At 37.0% G+C, this 21,942-nt stretch overlaps 1 protein-coding gene across 1 annotated transcript in view; it reads left to right on the top strand.

Moving 5' to 3' along the window:
* The window catches only part of EPHX4 (epoxide hydrolase 4), a 36,984-nt gene extending 15,366 nt beyond the window's left edge, over positions 1 to 21,618 (top strand). Inside the window, exons 4-7 of the mRNA XM_027536532.1 lie at positions 164 to 292; positions 4,523 to 4,626; positions 7,138 to 7,286; positions 20,965 to 21,618. Of these exons, the coding sequence (XP_027392333.1) occupies positions 164 to 292; positions 4,523 to 4,626; positions 7,138 to 7,286; positions 20,965 to 21,196 (614 nt within the window). The 3' untranslated portion in view covers positions 21,197 to 21,618. The remainder of the gene's footprint in view (positions 1 to 163; positions 293 to 4,522; positions 4,627 to 7,137; positions 7,287 to 20,964) is intronic.
* The last annotated feature ends 324 nt before the right edge of the window (positions 21,619 to 21,942 follow it).

Below are 21,942 nucleotides of genomic sequence, written 5' to 3'. Positions count from 1 at the left end.
ATTCATACATACAGGTTTTGTAAACACCAAACTCAATATCTGCAGAAAGTACATAATTATGGTAGGAGAGTAGAAAGGTTAGTTTTAGAAACATATCTAGTATATATGCGGTAATGATGCACCCACCATTTCAATGATGTCAACATTCATTTCTCAATTACAGGGTATAGCAAATGTGTTCTTATTGGCCATGACTGGGGAGGCATGATTGCTTGGCTAATTGCCATCTGTTATCCAGAAATGGTGATGAAGCTTATTGTTATTAACTTCCCTCATCCAAATGTATTTACAGGTGAGTTTAAATTTCCATTAAGACATCTTTGATAGCATGACAACTCACTGTTGTCACTGACACTTGGATTAAAAACAGTAAAAGTCAATTAATGTAATATTTTTTAAATTAAGTGACTAAACTATGGTATTAGCACACATAAATATCAGTTATCTTGGCTTTAAATGTTCCTGAAGAGTCAAAGGAAGTGTAGCTTTATATTTGCTTGCATAATCTTATTTTTTTTAGAAGACATTTTACTGCTAACTTGGGGAGAGTTAAAGGAAAAATGCAGTAACATTACTTTGACAGTAAAGAATCTTGACAGCCTAGAAATAAATTTTCCTCTTGCTTGACTGCTTTGAATATCAAGAATGGCAGCGTTCTTTAAAGCAGCAGTTCTCAAATTTTTGGTCTCCTTTATACTTTTAAATGGAGAAGGCAATGGCACCCCACTCCAGTACTCTTGCCTGGAAAATCCCATGGACAGAGGAGCCTGGTGGGCTTGCGGTCCATGGGGTCGCTAGGAGTCCGACATGACTGAGCGACTTCACTTTCACTTTTCACTTTCATGCATTGGAGAAGGAAATGGCAACCCATTCCAGTGTTCTTGCCTGGAGAATCCTAGGGACAGGGGAGCCTGGTGGGCTGTCATCTATGGGGTCGCACGGAGTTGGACACAACTGAAGTGACTTAGCAGTAGCAGTATACTTTTAAAAATTATTGAAGACCCCACTGAACATTTGTTTATATGAGTTATACCCATATGCATTGACTGTATTGGAAATTAAAAATGAGAAATTTCTAAATGTTTATGTATTCATTCATTAAAAAATAATTAATCCAGTACATATTAACATGTATAACATTTTACTGAAAATGAACTACATCTTCCAAAACAAAATTTTAGTGAGAAGAGTGTCATTATTTTACATTTTTGCAAACCTCTTTAATTTTTGGCTTAATAGAAGACAGCTGGATTCTCAGACCTGCTTCTACATTCAATCTGTTGCAAATGTTTGAATTGAAGTATATGAAGAAATCTGGCCTCACACAGATTTGTAATTGGAAAAGGGAGGAGTATTTTAATAACCTTTTCAAATAAGTGTGGATATTCTCCTTTAATACTACACCAAACTAAAAAAATTGGTGATTTCTTAAAGGTTAGTAACAATGTGCAATCTGATGTCATATTAATGAACTTTTCATATTCTGTCACATTAAAATCCATTGGTCTCTCTAGCCCTTTGAATGGATTTTTTTTTTACCTATGCATGATTTTGCAGTCATCATGCATTGAAAGATGTTGGTTCATTGAGTTATGCAGGTCTTCGATAAATTGACACATTTCAGTATATGATATCAAAGAATCACTTTCATTAATATCACCCCAGTTTCATCAAAAAAGTCTTTATAGAAAAGCTGTCAAGGTCACAGTAGCAGATACAAGTTTCCAAAATTCTGATTTTCATTTGAAAGCTTGAACTTGATAATTGACAACAAACACCGATTGTTTTCCCTCAAATGACAGGCTTGCTTTGTTCATTTTCAGGAGACTATCTGCTAAATACCCAAGTCTGACTGATGATAGTTTGTTAGTCATTCTCTCAAGTAAAAATGATATTTTATTAAAAAGGCAGCTAATTCAACTTAACAGCTGAAGAATTGCTTTTCCTCTAGATAATCGTTGATTCTAGTATTCAACAGAACTGCCTTATATATATATTATATATTTAAATATGTATATATATTTTCTAACTGCATCACAAGACACATACAAAAGGTAGAAATTTAATAAAATTAATAATTTTTGCTATTCCATCAAACACATTCATAAGTGAAACTGCCACTTCACTTTATGTATTTATTTACAGCAAGTGTGTGGTGTGAAGAATACGATGTATTATAAACAGTGTGGTATTGTTTCGTGCTACGGCTTTGATTTGTGCTCAGGCAACAATGGCTTTATCTACTATTGCCTTTGTACCATATGTGCAAATGTCAGAAAAAATGAGAAAAACTAATAGTATTGTATTGAAATAGTTTGACCACCTGGATCTTTTGAAAGGGTCTTGAGGATCCCCACGGGTCCACATGGGATATGTTTCAGAACCTCTGCTATAAAGAGAACTCTTAAAAGAATGATTTAAAACAAACAAGCAAACAAAAACAAAACAACCACCACCTGTGAAAATGGCTAGGCATACTTTTATTTGGTTTTGACATAAGTTATAATTTTGTCCTCTTTCTTCTTGTCAAATTTTCTGAGGTTCAGTACTGGCACAATCCACAGTATTGTCCCCCAAGAAAAAAAATTCAGAACAACATATTTTTATTTCTTCTTCAAAATTAGAGAAGGTGAAGGAGAAACGGAACATGACTACATAAATATTGTATAAATATGTATAAAAGTTAAATTTTAGGTACATATCAAATTATCCTATCTTGGTTAAGGTAAATAGTGCGACTGCTTAGGAATCAAATATCAAACTGAGGTTCATCATATTTCTCTCAGTTGCCTTAGGCAATAGAAGTTGTGCTACATGCTTGTTCAGTTGATCAGGACCCTAGCGTAAATGTAATTTTGGTGGTACTGCTATATGGGAGCTTCCCAGGTGGCACTAATGGTAAAGAACCACCTGCCAATGCAGCAAACATGAGAGATGTGGGTTCAATCCCTGGGTCGGGAAGATCCTCTGAAGGAGGGATGGCAACCAACTCCAGTATTCTTGGAGAATCCCATGGACAGAGGAGCCTGGCAGGCTACAGTCTATTGGGTCACAAAGAGTCAGACACGACTGAAGCAACACATGCACTGCTATTGTGCATACTGTAATTGATCATTGTAATTGTAATTATAATTGATCATTCAAGTAAGAAAATACTTGAATATTTCTGGAACTATTAATAATAGGTTCAACCCCGGTCAGGTCAATATGAGGTCTTTAAGTCATATGAATATATTTTCCCCTTAATGGTATTGATATCTCTTAATGCAGGGCTAAGTAAATCTTACTCAATGATGACTTTACAAAAAGTATAAGCATAACAGTGCTCTACTTATCTGAGAAATATAATTTTTAAAAATCGAACCATGATGAGTACAGTTACAATATTAGAAATGAGGGGAAAAAATCACCTCTATAGTGAGGAAAATTTAGTACACAATACACAAGTATGCACATTTAATGTGTGTGTGTGTGTGTTAGTCGCTCAGTCGTGTTCAACTCTTTGCGACCCCGTGGACTGTATCCTACCGGGTTCTTCTGTCCGTGGAATTCTCCAGGCAAGAACACTGGAGTAGGTTGCCATTTCCTTCTCCAACATTTAATATGTATGATCACATTATTCCCTAGTTTTAAAACTTCAGTGTCTTCCCAAAGCACTTAAAATTGTTATCATTCTGGCCTTACCTAACTGGGCTTCTGCTTTTCTTTCTGACTCATCTCATACCATCTCCTCTCCTCATTCACTACATACCAGCCACCCTGGCCTTCTTTCTGCTTCTTTAATGTGCCAAGCACAGGACCTACTTTCTGTTCCTTGACATTCTTCCTACATCCCCAGAGAAGCCTATTTCACCACCTTTACTAAATAATAGTTCCTCTCCCACACCACCCAACCATTGCTTTCAATCAGATTACCATGTTTAATTTTCTTTATGGTATTTTTGCTAACCAAAATGATCTTTCAAGTATTCTTTACTTATTTATTATGTAAGTTCTTGGTGAATGGGAACCTCTTTTCTCTTGTTCACACTAAATCCCCTCACATATAGTAGATATTCAAAAATTCATTAAATGAAGGCATTTTCTAGATACATGAATGAATTTAAAGGAAATGTTTTAGTTTCTGTTGAGGCCAAATGAATAAGATATTTAAATCAGCCTGCCAGGAAAATCTTTTAAACAATAGACATTTCCCCCATGTATCCTTAGGAAAAATGTTAAGTCACTGATAATAACCTTGGAGAAAAGGCAATGTTGTTTGAGTTTTCGTATTCCTTTTGAGTCCATACTTCACGAAGTGGAACTTTCTTTTTATTCAAAGTGCTATAAATATTTAAAATACAAAAAATATCCAAAATAAAATATACGAACATAGAAATTGTTCCAAAGAGAAATATACGGAAGCCTTATTTGTGAATACTTTTATGGGATCATCTCAAAGGTGAAATTGTCTTAAAAAGAAGTTACTTCAATAGTAATTCATATCACTTGGATAAGGTCTAACATGGCATTTTAATTTCAGAATATATTTTACGACACCCGGCCCAGCTGTTCAAATCCAGCTATTATTACTTCTTCCAGATACCATGGTTCCCAGAATTTATGTTCTCCATAAATGATTTCAAAGTAAGTCAAATATGGTGATGGATATTAGCTAGACTTACTGTCTGTGATCTTATTGTTTATGATTATTTTGAAGTATATACAAATATTGAATCATTATGTTGTACACTTGAAACTAACATAATATGATATGTTAATTATACCTCAGTTAAAGTAAGAAAAGATTGGTGCCCAAGAGGATAACAAATTAGGAAGTTAAGAATAAAACAAAGATAGACTAAAGCACTGAAAACAAACAAAAAAAACAACAAAACCGGTCCTCCTTATGTTGTTCTGATTTTAAATAATCATTTATTGTATATCTGTTATGTGTTATGCACTGTCTTAGGCATCTCCTCCAATGCAAAAAAAAAAAGAAATATAGTTCCCACAGAATGGCAGGATAAATGCTTCATAATTTCCCTTTATAAACAATGCCCAGAGTAATGAGTTGGTGCCCTCGAAGCCCCCAGTGATGACCAATGCAGGTTTTTTCCATATCATTATGAGTTCATGATTTTTGAAAATCTGTTTGCTATGGATGGCATCACTGACTTGATGGACATGAGTTTGAGCAAGCTCCCAGAGCTGGTGATGGACAGGGAAGCCTGGTGTGCTGCAGTCCCTGGGGTCGCAAAAAGTCAGACATGACTGAGCGACTGAACTGAACTGAACTGATGTATCAACTGATCACAGTCTTTATTCTCTTTGATGCCCAAATTTTTACAAGTCTGTGTGCTCATGACACAAGAGCCCTTTGTCAGTAGTAGCTTGCCTCCTTAACGTCCTAAGTTCATTATTTATGTCCTGTTCCAGATCTGGAATCAGTCATTTACTGAAGGAGCTCTGGCTCCTATTAGCAGGATATAGTATTTAGAGACCATGATTTAGGTGATCATTGTTACTGAATTTTCATTGCTCCTGGATCTTTCCATTGGACAGGATTTGGACATACATATTTTTTGATGCTGATTCCCTGGTAGCTCAGACGGTTAAGCGTCTGCCTACAATGCGGGAGATTTTTTAGACAGAAAAAAAATTATGAGTTCTTATCCACATTTCCAAAGCAAATTTAAGACTACAGAATTTTTACATAACTTCCATGATGTTATATGAAACATATATACGGTTTTAAGTTAAAAGTCTAATAAAACAATGTACATTCAGAGGAGTCTTACTTATCTCTGTTTCTCTATCTCCATCCTATTTCTTCTTTCTCCCATAGGAAACCATTTTGGCTAGTTTTGTTTCATCTTTTTATTTTTTCTATTAAAAACATAAGCAAATGTGCATATATTTGTTTTCTCCTTTTTTCACAAAAGATAACATTCTATTAATATAAACACTATTTTCCACCCTTGCTTCATTTTGCCACTTAACAGTATATCCTGCAGATGACTCCATCATCAGCATAGAGATTGTCTCCATCTTTTCTTAGAGTCCTAAAAACACTAATATGCCATTGTGTGGCTATGCCATAGTTTATTCAACCACTACTACCCCACCCACTGATAAACATTTGTTCCCATTCTTTTTCTGTCACAAATAAGGTTGCAACGAATCACCTCCTGCACATGTCATTTAATATTTTTGCAAGCATGTTTTGGGGTTGAGGGTCTAATTTTAAACAAGAATTCCAGATAGCCAGTGGAAATCTGCTGTATGACTCAGGGAGCTCAAACCAGTGCTCTGTGACAACCTAGAGGGGTGGGATAAGGTGGGAAGTGGGAGGGAGGTTCAAGAGGGCGTGGACATATGTATACCTATGGCTGATTCATATTTTTATATGGCAGAAAGCAACACAATATTGTAAAGCAATTACCCTCCAACTAAAAATAAATTTTTTACAAAAGAATCCCAATAATTCTGATTCAGCTAGTTACATATTTTGAGAAATGCCGGTATAGAGATTTCAGATTGTAGGGGGGACCCATTTGTGAGTCATGATATAAGTTTTGCAATTCAGTAAAGTGACTTGCAGTTTGAATTCTTAAATATAAAGTGGAACAGAATTGAAGACAGCACTACATGCTGTAATAAGTATGAGAATTATTTCTTTAAACTTTTGTTTTAGAAATATATATGTAGATCTATGAACTGGATCATGATGTAAAATGTGTTTGTTACTCTAGGTTGTGGTCAAAAAGAAGTTCAAACGGGGTGGTGGTGGATTGGTTGTCAGTAAACAGATAAACAGTTGTTAGCTGGAATATTAGGGTAGGCTTTAGGATAGAGATAGTACTTAGCTCAGCAGAATGTGAATACACACCAAGAAAACAGGATGCTTTTCATAAAGGTGAAGTGTGGAAAAAAAGGTGAAGTGTGCATGGGGGACTAAAGGGAAGAATATCAAAAATAAAGCCAGGTCGGCAGAAATGTATAAAATGTGCTTGTAAACAATGAGGTCTCCAACCTGGCTAGAGCAGAAGTTGGGAGCAGTCACTGCACACTGACCATCATTCTCTTTCAGAAGCCAAATATTTAGTTACTGTGAAGTAGCTGAAAAGTCTTAGTTATTCTTTTCTCACTTACCAGGCTTTGAAACATCTGTTTACTAGTCACAGCACTGGCATTGGAAGAAAAGGATGTCGACTAACAACAGAAGATCTTGAAGCTTATATTTATGTTTTTTCTCAGCCTGGAGCATTAAGTGGTCCAATTAACCATTACCGAAATATCTTCAGGTCAGTATAATTTGTTCTTTTTAGTTAAACAAAATATTTATTCCCTACAGAGCTAATATTCGATTTCTAAAATTAAGTTCACCATTTATCCAGATACTCAAATTATTTTGGTTTTTATAAGTTGCATAATCTTTTTTTTATAGAAAATTAAACATATGGAAAAATAAAGAGAATACACTAGATATCCCATGTAGGTGTAACTTGTTTTATCCATAACTCTATCCACTTCTGTCCCTTTGGACTTTGAATAGATGTATATTTTTAGTTATATTTTAAAATAATCATTTTAAAAATATCTGTTAAGCACTTTCTATATTCTGGACTATGCCAGCACTCAGAATACTATAATGAGCAAAATGAGACAAGGTCCTTGATCTCACAAAACTTGTAGCTGAGTAGAGAAAACAGCATCAAGCAAACAACTGCAGTAATGAATGTATAGTTACAAACTAACATGAAGACTTTGAAAGAAAGGGATGAGAATGGAAGAAATAATGTTTGAATGAGGAAATAAAGGATGAGTTTGGTATTGACTGGATAAAGTTTAGGGTAGGGAGACTGGCATTCCAGAAAAAGAAAATAGCCTCTTCCAAGGCTGTGCAGGAAGATGGAAGGCTATGGTTTTAAGTAACAAAGTGACAGAGCACAGAAAGTGAGGATGCATAGAAGAGAAGGGAATGAGAATAAGTCCGAGAGGTAGGCAGTGGCTGGTTAAGCAGAGCCAAGGAGACCATATTAAGAGCCATGAATGTGAAGCCAGTGAATGAGAGTTTCAAGCAGAAAAATGATCCAATTTGTATTTGGATATATTCACTCAATATGGAGAATGTGCTGAAAGAGTGAATGTGGTGAAACGTCAGAAATCCAGGCTAAAGAAGATGGCAGCTTGAACTATTCTGAAAGCAGTAGAGATGGGGAGAGTGGGTAGATTTAAGAGATATTTAAGAGATAAGTTGACACAGTTGATAACGGGTTGGATGGGGAACTGAGAAGAAGACAGATGTCAAAGATAACTCCTGAATCCCTGCCATGAACAACTCTACAGATAGGCCAATCACTGAGACAGAAAGTACGAGAAGAGAACTCATTTTGAGGTCATAAATTTTATTGATCTTAGACTAGTTGACTTTGAAATGGTGTCTTAGATTATTCAAATAGTCAGTAGGCTACAAGGGTCTGGAACTCAGAGGAGAGAATCTGGGGTGAGGATATGTGATATCTTGGAGTCACTAACAGATAAATGAGGCTTTTGTTTCAGAAGATATTGTCTAGACAGAAAATCAGAGAAGGCAATGGCACCCCACTCCAGTACTCTTGCCTGGAAAATCCCATGGATGGAGGAGCCTGGTGGGCTGCAGTCCATGCGGTCACTAAGAGTCAGACACGACTTACCTTTCACTTTTCACTTTTATGCATTGGAGAAGGAAATGGCAACCCGCTCCAGTGTTCTTGCTTGGAGAATCCCAGGGATGGGGGAGCCTGGTGGGCTGCCATCTATGGGGTCGCACAGAGTCGGACACAACTGAAGTGACTTAGCAGCAGACAGAAAATATAGTGTGAAAGATAAGACATGGAAATTTGAGTTTGGACGTACATAGGAGAAAAAATATTCTCTTTGAGTACTAGCAGCCACAGCCTGCCTTAAAAATGTTTAGGGGTTTGAATTTATGCTACTACCATAATACTAGAATTCTTAGGGGAAAAATTCTATTTTAACATCCTCATAGGCTGGTAACACTCCTTAGGAAACCTAGCAGAAACAAAGACAGAATCTCTCTGGAAGGTACACCTCAATTCAGACTCACAATATCCCCACAGATAAGGTCCACTGAAGATGAGTTGATAATCCAAATTACAAAAAATACCAACCCACCAATAGTGAGTCAGAACACAATTGCAGCAGAACTCCTAAAATTTTCAAATAATAGAAGTAATAAAGACTGTAAAGTAAGTTTAAATTATTAAATATGAAAGAATAAAAATACGAGTAAAGAATAAGGAAAATATCATGACAGGATGGAAAGGACTGGAAAAGAACCAAAAGAACTTCTAGAAATGAAAAGTATGTTATTGAAGTCTTAAAATCCATAAGTAAGTTAAATAGCAGGTCAGACAAGCTATAGAGGGTTATGAATTGGAAGGTAGATCCAAAAAGAATTACCTAGAATTTCACTTAGATAGATAAAGAAATGAAAACACAAAAGACAGGTTATATTTGACATGTACAATGGAATTAGGAATCATATAGATAGATAAATGATAGGTAGATAGATAAAGTTGGAAATCACTCACATATAATATATATGTAATAATTTGTTTTCTAGTAAAATAAAATAATAGAAATAGAATATTATTTCCAAAGCAGTAGAAAGGGACTGCTGCTGCTGCTGCTGCTAAGTCGCTTCAGTCGTGTCCAACTCTGTGAGACCCCATAGACGGCAACCTACCAGGCTTCCCTGTCCCTGGGATTCTCCAGGCAAGAACACTGGAGTGGGTGTTCTTGAAAATTGCCATTTCCTTCTCCAGTGCAGGAAAGTGAAAAGTGGAAGTGAAGTCACTCAGTCGTGTCTGACTCTTAGTGACCCCATGGACTGCAGCCCACCAGGCTCCTCCATCCATGGGATTTTCCAGGCAAGAGTACTGGAGTGGGGTTCCATTGCCTTCTCCAAGAAAGGGACTAGAAACTATCAATTCAAAAGAAGGCAGGAAAGGAGAAAAAGGAAGCAAAGCAGGGTAAATAGAAAGCACAAAATAAGAAGTCAAAAACAATTTCAATATGTCAATAAACACAATAAATATTAATGTGTTACACCTACCAGTTAAAAACCAAAATGTCGGATTTGATTGAGATACGAGTAAATCACAAAGACACAAAAAGGTTGAAAGTAAGAGGATAGAAAAAAGTTGTAGCAGGTGTTACTTTAAATGAAACAAAATCTCTCAAATTCTTTGAATATGAAATCCATGAGACTATATGAATGAAAAGAGAGGTAAATCCACATCTTCTTTTTTGACTAACAACAACAACAAAATGTACAAGTATAAAAATATATGTGTATTTTTTGAAAAATAGAGATGTTGATTTAAAAGGTATTTGTGTTAGTCACTCAGTCGTATCCTGGACTCTTTTTGACCCCGTGGACTGTGGCCCGCCAGGCTCCTATTTCCATGGAATTCTCCATGCAACAATAGTGGAGTGGACTGCCATTCCCTTCTCCAGGGAAACTTCTTGACCCATGGATCCAACCCAGGTCTCCTGCGTTGCAGACAGATTCTTTACCATCTGAGCCACCTGAAAAGTCCCAAAAGGTACTTGTAGGTAATAATTTATCAAGCAAGGCAGACAGACATTGCAAAGGCTACAGGTTACATTTTATAGGATATAGCAACATTGTCTGAAGCTCATGTTTTGTCATTTGCTTTTCACAAATAACATTTAAGAGAGTTATTATGAGAGAAAAATACATTTTCACACCAGTCTAAATTTTGGACAGGAGATAAGAATGCTGGTTTTAAAATGTTCTCAATTTATCCCTTTATCAGAGGGTTAGCTTTGTGATGCAAAACAGTATGTTTTAAGTAGCTATAAGGAAAGAGGGAAAATAATTCTCATATTTTGAGATTCTTTTACTAACGATTAATCATTCATTAGGAGGACTTGCATTCCCAAGAGTAAGCTCTAGAATCCTGTTAATTATCTTGGAGAGAAAAAACAAAACAAAAAAAAATGGAGGCCTGTGAAGTTCAAAACTCACAGTTTTACATACAGGCAAAAGATAATTTTAAACTAGATTGTTGTAGGTTAATGTGAGGTGCTCGGTCGTGTCCGACTCTTATGCGACTCCATGGACTGTAGCCTGCCAGGCTCCTTTGTCCATGGAATTATCCAGGCAAGAATACTAGAGTGGTTTGCTGTTCCCTTCTCCAGGGTATCTTCCTGACCCAGGGATGAAACTTAGGTCTCCTGCACTGCAGGCAGATTCTTTACTGTCTAAGCCACCAGGGAAGCCCCTGATGTAGGTTAAATCTAGCTCAAACCTTCTGAAAGCTCAACTGACCCCTTGACTCTTTTTACGTACAGTAATCAAGGTAATACAAAAAAGTAATACAAAAAAGATCTTCATGACCCAGATAATCACAATGGTGTGATCACTCACCTAGAGCCAGACATCCTGGAATGTGAAGTCAAGTGGGCCTTAGGAAGCATCACTATGAACAAAGCTAGTGGAGGTGATGGAATTCCAGTGGAGCTATTCCAAATCCTGAAAGATGATGCTGTGAAAGTGCTGCACTTAATATGCCAGCAAATTTGGAAAACTCAGCAGTGGCCACAGGACTGGAAAAAGTCAATTTTCATTCCAATCCCAAAGAAAGGCAATGCCAAAGAATGCTCAAACTACCACACAATTGCACTCATCTCACTCTAGTAGTGATGCTTAAAATTCTCCAATCCAGGCTTCAGCAATACTTGAACCATGAATTTCTAGATGTTCAAGCTGGTTTTAGAAAAGGCAGAGGAACCAGAGATCAAATTGCCAACATCTGTTGGATCACTGAAAAAGCAAGAGAGTTCCAGAAAAATATCTATTTCTGCTTTATTGACTATGCCAAGACCTTTGACTGTGTGGATCACAATAAACTGTGGAAGATTCTGAAAGAGATGGGAATACCAGACCACCTGACCTGCCTCTTGAGAAATCTGTATGCAGGTCAGGAAGCAACAGTTAGAACTGGACATTGAACAACAGACTGGTTCCAAACAGGAAAAGGACTATGTCAAGGCTGTATATTGTCACCCAGCTTATTTAACTTATATGCAGAGTACATCATGAGAAATGCTGGGCTGGAGGAAGCACAAGCTGGAATCAAGATTGCCTGGAGAAATATCAATAACCTCAGATATGTAGATGACACCACCCTTATGGCAGAAAGTGAAGAGGAATTAAAAAGCCTCTTGATGACAGTGAAAGAGGAGAGTGGAAAAAGTTGGCTTAAAGCTCAACATTCAGAAAACTAAGATCATGTCATTGGGTCCCATCACTTCATGGGAAATAGATGGGGAAACAGTGAAAACAGTGGCTGACTTTATTTTTCTGGGCTCTAAAATCAATGCAGATGGTTATTGCAGCCATGAAATTAAAAGACACTTACTCCTTGGAAGGAAAGATATGACCAACCTAGACAGCATATTGAAAAGCAGAGACATTACTTTGCCAACAAAGGTCCGTCTAGTCAAGGCTATGGTTTTTCCAGTGGTCATGTATGGATGGGAAAGTTGGACTATAAAGAAGGCTGAGTGCAGAAGAATTGATGCTTTTGAACTGTGGTGTTGGAGAAGACTCTTGAGAGTCCCTTGGACTGCAAGGAGATCCAACCAGTCCATTCTAAAGGAGACCAGTCCTGGGTGTTCATTGGAAGGACTGATGTTGAAGCTGAAACTCCAATACTTTGGCCACCTGATGCAAAGAGCTGACTCATTTGAAAAGATCCTGATGCTGGGAAAGATTGAGGGCAGGAAGAGAAGGGGACAACAGAGGATGAGATGCTTGGATGGCATCACCGACTCAATGGACATGGGTTTGGGTGGACTCTGGGAGTTGGTGATAGACAGGGAAACCTGGCGTGCTGCGGTTCATGGGGTCACAAAGAGTCGGACATGACTGAGTGACTGAACTGAACTGAACTGAACTGAGTCAAGGTCAAGTACATCATTAAAAACAAGGTTATACAAATATAATGACTACAAATAAAGTATAGTACATTATATTCAGGTATGAAAATCACCCTAAGGTCTCCCCAGGACCATACTTCCATCCAAGGACTCTCCAAAATTTGGACCCAAGGAATCATAATGAACTTGGAATTGGACTAGTTATAGGAATAGCCTGCAAAAACATTTTTGAAAGCCTAAACTGATAACAAAGCATCACATAACAAAGCAAAATTTGACAGACTTACTAGAAAAAAACGGCAAATCCACAGTTACTATTGGAGATTTTCATCCATTTCTCTCAGAAGCTGATCAATCAAGCAGAAAATTAATAAAGATATAGATTTAAACAATCCAATTAACATCTTTAATGTGATGATCAACTCTAGAATCCTGCGCCCAACAATTAGAAAATACACAATATTTTTAAGCACATATCATATTTATAAGGATTGATTTTTACATACTGGACCATAAAGCAAGCCTTAACCAAAGGATCAATATCATATAGATTGTGTTCTCTGAACACAATGTGGTGGGAAATTGACAGCAACAAACTTTTAGAAAACTCAATACAGTCAGAAAAACCTCAAACTTCTATATTACTTGTGAATCAAAAAAATCATATCAGAAGCTAGTAAACACAGAAAAAAGTATTACAGCCTGTAGAATACAGTTAAAACAATACTTAGAAATATATGTATGGTTTTTCATGCTTATATTAAGAAAAGAAGATTCAAGTCAAGATATTTGGAAAAGAACAACATGTAAACAAAAATAAATTAGAAGGAAAATAAAATTAGGTAAAAAGCAGAAATTAATACAATAAATAACAAAGACACAATAGAGAGAATCAACAAACGCAGATTTTTTGAACACTATTAATATAGGTAAACTTTTGGCAAGACTGGTGTAAAAAAGGCATGAACAAACTATATCAGGAAGGAGAAAATAGATATAAGTACAAACATAACAGATATTAAAATATAAAGTTTATGTTAATAAATTTGAGAATCTTGACAACATGGGTAGTTTTTAGGAAAAGCTTAACACACAAAACTGACTCATGAAGATAGAAAACCTGAATAGATATACACATTAAAGAAATTGGGTTATTAATTTAAGCATATCTATAAACTACATATACATACACACCCACACAAAGAAGCCTAAGTGGTTTTACACATAAATTCTACCTCAGAAAATCCCACTCTTTAAAAAAAAAATTATTTATTTATTTTTGATTACCCTGGGTCTTCGTTGCTGTGATGTCTTTCTGTGGTTGCAATGAGCGGGGACTTCTCTTTGTTGCAGTGCATGGGCTTCTCACTGTGGTCCCTTCTCTTGTCACGGAGCATGCACGGGCTCTAGAGTACAAGGGCTTCAGTAGTTGCAACTCATGGGCCTCATAGCAGGTGTGCTTCAGTAGTTGTGGCTTATGGGCTCTAGAGTATGAGCTCAGAAATTGTGGTGCATGGGCCTAGTTACTCCATGGCATGTGGGATCTTCCTGGATCAGAGATCAAACCCATGTCTCCTGCATTGGCAGACAGATTCTTTACCAATGAGCCACCAGGGAAGCCCCAGAAAATCCCACTCTTAGACTCGGCTCTTTCAGACATTATAAAAAGAAGGTATATACTTCAGCTCATTTTCTCAGGTTGGTATAACTTCCATAACAAAACAAGACAAGGATTGTATAACACAGAAAATTAGATCAAGTTATGTTGTAAATATAGATCCATAAATTCAAAATAAAATACTATCAAACAGAATCTAGCATGCATTAACAATTAAACCTAACAGCATTAAAACCCATTAACTTACCACATTAACAGGTTAAAGGGAAAAATAAGATCATCTAGGTAAATTAAGAAAAAGCGTTTATTAAAATCCAACACATCTAACTACTATGTAGACTAGAAGCAGAGGATAGAAGGTGGACCTCAGATAAACCTGAATTGCCTGCAGGGATATTTCTGGGGGAAAGACATTTGCTTTACTCAGTTGTCTAAGAAAAAAATCAGGGGTTTGTACTGGTTATTTGCACCTGGAGCACTGGCAGGCATATAAAAATATATTCTGGGAATCAGAGCCAAGAGGATCAAAAACCTCCACTAAAAGGGCAAAATTCTTTGTGGTGCTGTTCACAGCTGTATTTTCATGGGAAACTGGGGGACCTGACAAGTCCTAGTTCTATCTAAGAGAATAATACATTATTTCTTGCTTTATAAAATCATCTTTGTAAGTTTTCTTCTCATTTGCCATTAAACCTGATATCTCTATGTCTATTAGTGTCTTTCTGTTAATCATATTAGGCTTCCCTGGTGGCTCAGATGGTAGAAGAATCTGCCTTCAATGCAGGAGACCAGGGTTTGATCCCTGGGTCAGGAAGATATCCTGGAGAAGGGAATGGCAATCCACTCCAGTATTCTTGCCTGCAGAATTCCATGGACAGAGGAATTCTGTTAATCATATTATGGTTTCATTATGACAGCAATGCAGAAGGTACTTCTGTCTACCAGAAACCTGTAGTAAACATCATACCTTGTGATGAAACACTGAAAGCATTCCCTTGAAAAATAAAGACTAAGGGTAACTTGTCTGCTATAACTGCTTCTCTTCTCTTTACCACTGTATTGAAAGTCTTAGCTAGCACATTAAAAAAAAACAACTGAAGTTTATGTATAGATAATGTAGTTATATGGGCTTCCCCGGGGCACTGGTGGTCAAGAACCCACCTGCCAATGCAGGAGACATAAGAGATGCTGGTTCAATCCATGGTCAGAAAGATCCCCTAGAGAAGGGAATGGCAACCCACTCCAGTTTTCTTGCCTGGAGAATCCCATGGACAGAGGAGCCTGGCAGGCTACAGTCTATGGGATTGCAAGCAGTTAGACATGACTGAAGCAACTTAGCACACACCCACACACAATGTAGTTATACGGGCTTCCCAGGATGGCGCTAGTGGTAAAGAATCCGCTGGCCAGTGCAGGAGACATTAGAGACGCAGGTTGGATCCCTGGGCAGGGAAGATCCCCTCGAGTAGGAAATGGCAACCCACTTCAGTATTCTTGCCTGGGAAATCCCATACACAGAGGAGCCTGGCGAGCTACAGTCCATGGGGTTGCAAAGCCTTGGACATGACCGAGCAACTGAGCAGGCAAGCACGCAATGTAGTTATATATTTAGAGAAAGGGAAAATCTACAGGAAAAAATTATTAGAACAAAAACAGTTCAGCAAAGTTGGCATACATAAGGTTACTATACAAAAATTACAATCTTATAAACCAACAACAGTTATAAAACACTTTAAAATAGATATACCTATGATAGCAACAAAAATATTAGGTATAAAGGACTGACTCTAACAAAAGATGACCTTTATGGATTATCAAAATGTATTGGAAGCAATAAAGAATATGAGCTAGGGGCCTTGTCTATTTACTAACCTATAGAGAAGTATTTCGGAGAAGGCAATGGCACCCCACTCCAGTACTCTTGCCTGGAAAATCCCATGGATGGAGGAGCCTGGTAGGCTGCAGTCCATGGGGTCGCTGAGAGTCGGACATGACTGAGTGACTTCACTTTCACTTTTCACTTTCATGCACTGGAGAAGGAAATGGCAACCCACTCCAGTGTTCTTGCCTGGAGAATCCCAGGGACGGGGGAGCCTGGTGGGCTGCCAGACGTCTATGGGGTTGCACAGAGTCGGACACGACTGAAGCGACTTAGCAGCAGCAGAGAAGTATTTTAATGTTTTAACATTGATACAGACTTGCTGATGTAAACTACTGAAAATAACCCTCGTTTATCATCTTTACAAGTGGAAAACTTCAATATCATAACATTGTTGATTTTTCCCAAATTAATCTATAAACTTAATAAAATTTCAATCAAAACTGTCAAAGTTTTTCATGAAACATAACAAGCTGATTTTAAAATTTGTATGGGGGAGCACAAGGCTGAGACAATTTTAAAGAATTCAATTTTAAAGAAAAAATAGGTAGGTAACTAACCCTGTCAGGAGGCTTCCCTGGTAACTCAGCTGGTATAGAATCCACCTGCAATACAGAAGACCCCTGTTTGATTCCTGGATCTGGAAGATCCCCTAGAGAAGGGATAGGCTTCTTCCAGTATTCATGAATTAATATGGCACCCCACTCCAGTACTCTTGCCTGGAAAATCCCATGGGCAGCAGAATCTGGTAGGCTGCAGTCCATGGGGTCGTTAAGAGTCGGACTCGACTGAGCAACTTCACTTTCACTTTTCATTTCATGCATTGGAGAAGGAAATGGCAACCCACTCCAGTACTCTTGCCTGGAGAATCCCAGGGATGGAGGAGCCTGGTTGGCTTCCATCTATGGGATCGCACAGAGTCGGACATGACTGAAGTGACTTAGCAGCAGCAGCAGCAGCAGAGTTTATAAAGAATGTCTCCAAATCAATAAGGAAAAGACAACCCAATCAAAAATGAGTAAAGGATATGAAATGGCAATTTGCAGAAAAGGGATCTAGGGGCTTCCCTGGTGGCTCAGTGGTAAAGAATCTGCCTGCCAATGCAGGAGACACAGGTTCAATCCCTGGTCCTGGAAGATCCCACATGCCTTGAAGCAACTAAGTCCATGTACCACAGCTGTTGAGCCTGTGCTCTAGAGCCCGGGAACCACAACAACTGAGCCCACCGCTGCAGCTATTGAAGCCCATGTGCCCAAGAGCCCGTGCTCTTCCACAACAAGAGATGTCACCACAATGAGATGTCTTAACACTGCAAAGAAGAGTAGCCTCTGCTCACTGCAACTAGAGAGAAGCCTGCATAGCAACAAAGACCCAGCACAGGGATCTTCAGTAACATGAAAGATGCACCACCTTAGTAGTGGGACATAGGTTTTACTGCTTGCGATAGAGACCTAAAGTAACAGTGGCATTAAAAACGTTAATAGTCTAAGGCTGATATGGTGGCTATATTGTGTGTAGTCATCAAAGCTGTTAGGTCACTCTTTGGTCAGAGATCTCGGTCTTTTTATTTTGTTATTCTGCCATCCTTCATATGTTGTCCTTATCTGTGTGGTTCAAGATGGTTTAACAACACATCTGCATTTCAGTGAGTGGAAAGTGAGAAAGGGAAGGGGCAGGCATATTGGACACAACTTAGATGATGCCCAAATCATTTCTCATAAACCACATACCCTCACTTTACTGCAAGAACCCTGGGAAACATAGTCAGTCTTCATTCTGGATGGTCCTTTGTCCAGCTAATAATTGGATTTTCTATCACTGTGGTAGAAGGGAAGAAGTTTGGGAAGCAGTCTCTACCACAACAGGTAAACAAAGTATTTTACACTCATTTGATTGGGAAAAAAAAAATTAAACTTTTGAGAACAAGTGTTGGCAATGATATGGTACAAAGCAAATTCTTATATGCTGAGAGTAGAGCATATGGTCAGTTTGTAAAAACAACTTGTAATATTGATGATGTGCATATTCTCTGAGGTAGCAAGTCTGTTTGGGGGATATACTGAAAGAAACCTCTCCCACATGGGCACAAGTGGATGGTTACAAGAATGAGATCAATATTATTTAAATTATCAAAATAATTGGAAGTTTTAAAATGCCCAACAAGAGAATGAATCAATTGTGATCCATTGTATATGTAGTCATACAATAGAATTGTATACAACAGTGAAAGTAAATGAAGTAGAACTACCTGTATCAAAAAAGAAAAAGAACTACATGTATCATCATTAGATGAATCTTAAAAATATAATCTTAAGGCACAGAAGCAATTTGTGAAAGGATATCTGCAATCTGACACTATTTAATAAAGTTTTTAAACTATGTACTGTTTGAAATACATATGCTGTATTTGGGGGGACCTGACAAATAGCATCCCTTTTTCCTGCCCAGTTTCTGAATCAGTTGAGAAATCACATAGGAGTTAGCAGATGAAAACCAAAACATGAACTTCATGACCCATAAAGGATAGATTGAAGACTGTGGCCTTCATATTAAATGAGAACTGAAATGGTCTTGATAACTGTTGCCAGTCTAAACTTTGTTCACCTGTGGGAAAATTTGAAGGGTAAACTCACATCTCCTCAGCCCCCCAGTCCGTTGGCTCCCTCGAATCTGATAAGCGAGGGAAGGAAAAAGAGAGTAAATCTCACCTCAGGACATATTATTTTATATACTCTCTTTAGTCCAGAACCCTGAATCAACAACTATCACTCAGCAGCCAGGGACGGGGCAAGGATCAAGGAGGGTTTAAGGAAAATCTCTCCTAAAGGAAACTAAAGAAATGAATGAGAAGTATCCTAACACTTATAACCGTCTCATGGGGATGGTAAGAACCAGATTTGACCTAGTTACTATTCCTAAGCCCTGTCTAACTCCCCAGGGACTGTAGCCCTCCAGGTTCTTCTGTCCATTTACCTATTCACAAAGAATTTAATTTTTAGGAGCATTACAACCAAATGATGGCCACTTGCATGGAGTCAAAAGTTAAGTCTTTGGTGGACATATATGATATCCTGTACATTCCAATAGCATCCTATCAACCCCAAATAGACACACATTAGGGCTTTTCTATAACTAGTGAAAATATAATCCAGTGCTGGAGAGTGTCTAGTTAGATGTTCATTCTCATTCTTAGTTAACAGCGGTGAAATTAAGACCATCCCACCTTTCTGAAAAACAGCTTAGCAGAAGGTGTCAAAAGCTTTAGAAATATAGAATTCCACTTCTAGGGCTCTGGCCTAAAGAAGTTATCTGAAATGCCAATAAAGATTTGGGCACAAAATGCTCATTGTAGCATGTAGCTTCACGTAAAACATCCTCCTCTTCTTTTAACTGATGCTATAATCTAAATATTCAATTATACAGGAAGAGTCAAATCATTTATGGGTTATTATGCCATAAAGTAATGTTTTACAATTATTTTTGAAAAACCTTGTGAAATAAGAAAGTTATAATTTAATATAGAATTTGTATATGTATATTGTGTATAAACTGTATATTTGCTGTACTTATGGTTTCAACTATATGCATAAAAAATGACCATCTTTTAAATGATACAATTATGCATGTTTTTATTCTTTATATTTTTTAGTATTTAAGGAAATATATAATAAAAACTTTATATTTTAAAAAGAATCTCCTTGAAAAATAACTATACTATCATGTAATATTTAAAGCTCATTCCACATATATTTTCTGTCTTTTCAGTTCTAATTTTCACATAAAATGCATTAGATTATCCAACAATTAAAATATATTTAAACAGTAACACTGCTTAAAAGCTCCCTTTTATCACACCATTCAGAAATTCTGGTTTCCTTTTAAAGGAAATTATTCTTCAAGTGATGAATTTCATATTTAATTTATAGCCTTCATTATCAATTTTGCCATCCTCATCCAATTAAAACTTTTATCGGGCCCTTTGCTAAATAGACCTTTAAATTTTTTATGACACAGATTGATTGCCTAATGCAGTGTTTCTCAGTCATGTATTTATTTATTATCTTTCTTTGAGGCACACAGGCTTCACTCTAGTTGTGGCACAGGCTCAGTAGTAGCAGCATATAGGCTTCTTTGCCCTGTGGCATATGGGATCCTAGTTCCCCGAACAGGGATCAAACCCACGTTCCTTGCTTTGGAAGGTAGACTGCTAATCATTGGACCACCAGGGAAGTCCCCTCAATCATTTTTTGTCATCACCTCCCTTCAGAGCCTTTTTAGACATTTTTTCATAGTTGCCCCCATCCCATAAAATTTTAATATATGTTTATGTGTATATTCATGGTTTATATCTAAAAAAATGTAAATTTTTTCACTCTCCTAAGAACTAATTTTCACCCCTTTGGTGGTGATACTGCCTTCCTTAAAAATGTATGGCCTAGAGAAACATTTTGGGAAAATGTTATTTTAACTCTTACAATGAGTCTCAAGCCCACGTGTTTTGTTTTTATAGCTGCCTGCCTCTCAAACATCACATGGTGATCACTCCAACATTACTGCTGTGGGGAGAGAAAGACGCATTTATGGAGGTTGAGATGGCTGAAGTCACAAAGATTTATGTTAAAAACTATTTCAGGCTGACTATTTTGTCAGAAACCAGTCATTGGCTCCAACAAGAACAACCTGACATCGTGAACAAATTGATATGGACATTTCTAAAAGAAGAAACACGAAGAAAAGATTGACTTTTTCTATGAGGAATCTATAATGGAATCTCCAAATAATTTTTTTAAATTGTTCAACTTCTTTAAGCTTCATTAGGAAAAAATTGTTTTAATGTGCTTGTATCCTGACAAATGATATTGAAAAAAATCTGAGAATGTGTGAACTTGTAACATAATGTTGATTTTCTTTTGTTGTATTTTGCACAGAAAAGCATTTGCCTTAAAATGTATACACTTGGACAAAAAGGAAGTTGGAGAAAGTGGCTCAATTTTGTTTTTTTTTGCATTCTTTACCTTGTTAATATATGGTGCCTTTTACAAATGTATATTAAAGATTAGCTGTGCCATATTAAAAGGCAAACGTGCAATGGTATAAATTTTCATTTTATTGTTCAAAAGTTCTTTTTACTATTTTTTAACCATTAAAAAATTCTGTTATCAAATATCTTGGATTTATAGTATATTTATTAGTTTGAAAGCAAATATGACAAGGTGAATGTGCATCTTAAAATAGGCCATAAATACTACTTACACTGGGAAGAGTAACAAGAGAGGATATGAAGATTCTTATATTTACATACATAGTTATTAAACATTATAGGGAAGCAAGTCCATTAAATTATTTGCCTTAATTCTCTAGCTAAATGGGTGAGAGATTAGGAAAAGGATGAAAATATCCTTCTGCCCCATTTAAAGCAAGAAGAAATGAATACTATACTTCCTGTATGCACTAGAATCTCAGCTCCACAGGGCAGAGACTTTTGTTT

The sequence above is a fragment of the Bos indicus x Bos taurus genome, chromosome 3 (genome assembly GCF_003369695.1).
Source record: "Bos indicus x Bos taurus breed Angus x Brahman F1 hybrid chromosome 3, Bos_hybrid_MaternalHap_v2.0, whole genome shotgun sequence".
NCBI classification, from domain to species: Eukaryota; Metazoa; Chordata; class Mammalia; order Artiodactyla; family Bovidae; genus Bos; species Bos indicus x Bos taurus.
This window is presented reverse-complemented; position numbering and strand designations above follow the sequence as displayed.